The sequence below is a fragment of the Octopus bimaculoides genome, chromosome 1, assembly GCF_001194135.2.
Source record: "Octopus bimaculoides isolate UCB-OBI-ISO-001 chromosome 1, ASM119413v2, whole genome shotgun sequence".
NCBI classification, from domain to species: domain Eukaryota; kingdom Metazoa; phylum Mollusca; class Cephalopoda; order Octopoda; family Octopodidae; genus Octopus; species Octopus bimaculoides.
Window position 1 is genome coordinate 62,972,884 of NC_068981.1, and position 3,608 is coordinate 62,976,491.

The following is a 3,608-nucleotide window of genomic DNA, read 5'->3' on the forward strand; positions in this document are numbered from 1 at the left end:
TATATATATATATATATATATATATATATATATGTATGTATGTATGTATTCCATCCTTTTTCATTTTTAGTTTTAATACATGAACATTTTTTTTTTCTTAAATAGTAGTGTTATAACTTCTGCTAAGTCATTGTATTGTTATCATCTTCTGCATCATCATCATCATCATCATCATCATCACAGGCAAAAATAGTTAAACATCATTTAAATTAAACACCAGTTTGATAACTTTTTTTTCATGTTCATCATTGTTTAACTTAAGTTATATCTCAGTTATCATTATTTATGCATGATCATTGTCAACTTTGAATTCAATGGGATTTTTTTGTTTTTGTTTTTGCTTTTCATTTGCTGTTTGTTTTGAATCTTCGCATCAAGGAAGGTTGTCAATGTGTTGTCCATGAAACAGTGAGACCTCGTTCAAAACGAACAAGGGTCCCCTCCAACCAACAGACACATCACTGAAAGGTGTTCTTTATTTCCTTTTTTTTTTTTTTTAATATCTCTTCTCTTTGTATATTTTTTTCTTTTTTTTTCTTTTTCCCCCATTGTTCATTTCTTTTGTGCTGTTTTTATTTATATATATATATATATATATAATTTTTTGTTTTGTATTATTTTGTGTTTCTGTTACTTCCTTCTTAAGTTCGTTTCTTCACATTTAAACAGTTGTTTACCTTACCTCGTTCTTCTGTCGAAACACTCACACCCACAGACACCCAGGGTTTGGCTCACACTTGTCGCTGCTGCTGCTGCTGCTGTAAGCCAGCCGCCTCTGGATGAATCTGCAAGAGTGGGCCACCAGGCATAGCAAGATCAGCTGGCATGTCTGCCAGATCATGCATGGCTGGTTGTGCTGCTGCTGCTTCACCCTCAACAAGTGGCTGCTGACCTTGCTGCTGGTTTGGTAAATATGTCATGCTTGATGGTGAAGCCCCACTACTGGGAGTGGTGAAGTTCTTCTTTGGCTCGTAATTCACTAGGCGTTGCCCAACCAAATATCTGAAAGTTAATGTAATATACAAAGGTTAAAGAAACATGACTAAAACCCCGATTTATTCTAACAAAAAATTAGGGGAGGGTGGTGGAATGGCTGTTTTTGCTTCTTGTTATCCTTTTGCGTCTTTGAGCATTTAAATCTTACCACACACAAACAAACATGCACCTGCATGCACACAAATAAAATCACCTACATACATACATACATACATATACCTGCATGTACACAAACACACATGCATCAGCATAGACATGCATGCACTTGCATAGATACAAGTGCATATGCGTTTGGCTACAAGCATGCACCTGCATGCACATGCAAACACGCATCAGCATACATACAGGCATATATGCACCTTCATACATACAAGTATATATGTACCTGCATACATAGACATACGTGCACACAAAAATGCAACATCATACAAATATGCACTTGCTTACAGATATACATGCACCTGCATGCACACACAAACACATGCACCAGCATACATACATCCACCTGTATACAGACAAACATGCACCTGAGTAGACATTCATGCATCTACATGCATACACACAAACACATACACCAGCATAAATGTAAATGTACACATATATGTATCTGTATGCACACAAACATACATGCACCCACATAAACACAAATACACACTCCAGCATACATACAGGCATACACACAAACATAGATGCACCAGCATACATATAGGCATAAATGTGACTGTATACAAGCACAAACATACATGCACATACATACACACAAATGCATGTAACATATCAATTATAGCTCTCATCATTTCACTATTTCTTTTTTTAATTTCCATCACCAGGAATAACAAATGACTGCAACAATGACAAGCATTGCAATAACAAATACCACTACAACAAAGATTATGAAGAGGACAACCAGAAGGCTGACAACAAAGACAAGAGTCAAATAGGATGACAACATAAACCACAACAATAGTATAAACTGCTTGTTTATAGAACGTTCCTTTGAAGGATATTCTGGCAGCCTTAAACACTGTCTTCAACACTTCACCAAAAAGGTTCAATAAGATCGAAACATGTCTACTTCTCTTAAGTTGAATTTAAAGGCCAGTCCACTCCATCTACATGGTCTATATCTGCAAATTTGCATAACCTAAAATTATTGGAGTTACCTCCCTTCGTGTCGTCGTCGTCGTCTAACGTCCGCTTTCCATGCTAGCATGGGTTGGACGATTTGACTGAGGACTGGTGAAACCAGATGGCTACATCAGGCTCCAATCTGATTTGGCAGAGTTTCTACAGCTGGATGCCCTTCCAAACGCCAACCACTCAGAGAGTGTAGTGGGTGCTTTTACGTGTCACCCGCACGAAGGCCAGTCAGGCGGCACTGGCAACGGCCATGCTCAAAATGGTGCATTTCATGTGCCACCCGCACAAGAGCCAGTCCAGGGGCACTGGCAACGATGTCACTTGAAAAACATCATGTGTCGCCCGCACATGAGCCAGTCTAGGAGCACTGGCAACGATCTCACTCAAAAATCCTACGACGGCCTCGCACAAGAGCCAGTTCAGGGGCACTGGCAACGATCTCACTCGAAACATTTCATGTGTCACCCGCACATGAGCCAGTCCAGGGGCACTGGAAACGATCTCACTCGAAAAACCTCATGTGTCACCCACACAAGAGCCAGTCCAGGGGCACCGGCAACGATCTCGCTCGAAAAATCTCATATCTCATGTGTCACCCGCACAAGAGCCAGTGAAGGGGCACTGGCAACGATCCCGCTCAAAAGATTTCATGTGTCGCACGCACATGAGCCAGTCGAGGGGCACTGGCAACGATCTCGCTCGAAAAACCTCATGTGTTACCCGCACAAGAGCCAGTCCAGTGGCACTGGCAACGATTTCAATCGAAAATCCCACGAAGGCCAGCCAGGCGGCACTGGCAACGGCCACACCCAAAATGGTGCATTTCCTGTGTCACCCGCACATGAGCCAGTCCAGGGGCACCGGCAACAATCCCACTTGAAGGTCCATACACATGCTGCGGGCACAAGTGCCATCACGATTTCCATTTCGCTTGCCCCAATAACTCTTCGCAAGCTGAGTTTCGTGTCCAATGAAGGAGACTGCGTTAGCATGGGTGCCAGACGTTGAATTTAACTCGATTTCGATTTCACTTGCCTCAACAGGTCTTCGCAAGTGGAGTTTAGTGTCCAACTTAACTTGATTTCGATTTCACTTGTCTCAACAGGTCTTCGTAAGTGGAGTTTGGTTTCCAATGAAGGAAGGTACGCATAAGTGGACTGGCTGAGGCCATAGATTTAGGTCTCACTTGGCTTGCTGGGTCTTCTCACGCACAGTATATTTCCAAAGGTCTCGGTCAGAAGTCATCGCCTCGGTGAGGCCCAATGTTCGAAGGTCGTGCCTCACCACCTTATCCCAGGTCTTCCTGGGCCTACCTCTTCCACAGGTTCCCTCAACTGCTAAGGTGTGGCACTTTTTCACACAGCTATCCTCATCCATTCTCGCTACATGACCATACCAGCGCAGTCGTCTCTCTTGCACACCACAACTGATGCTTCGTAAGTTCAACTTTTCTTTCAAGGTACTGATACTCT

The 3,608-nt window shown here is 42.5% G+C and overlaps 1 protein-coding gene across 1 annotated transcript in view; it reads right to left on the reverse strand.

Annotated features, from left to right (window-relative positions):
• Window positions 1-404: 404 nt before the first annotated feature.
• The window catches only part of LOC106874637 (E3 ubiquitin-protein ligase MARCHF6), a 70,450-nt gene continuing 67,246 nt past the window's right edge, over window positions 405-3,608 (reverse strand). The window contains exon 25 of the mRNA XM_014922432.2: window positions 405-1,002. Coding sequence (XP_014777918.2) covers window positions 732-1,002 — 271 coding nt within the window. The 3' untranslated portion in view covers window positions 405-731. The remainder of the gene's footprint in view (window positions 1,003-3,608) is intronic.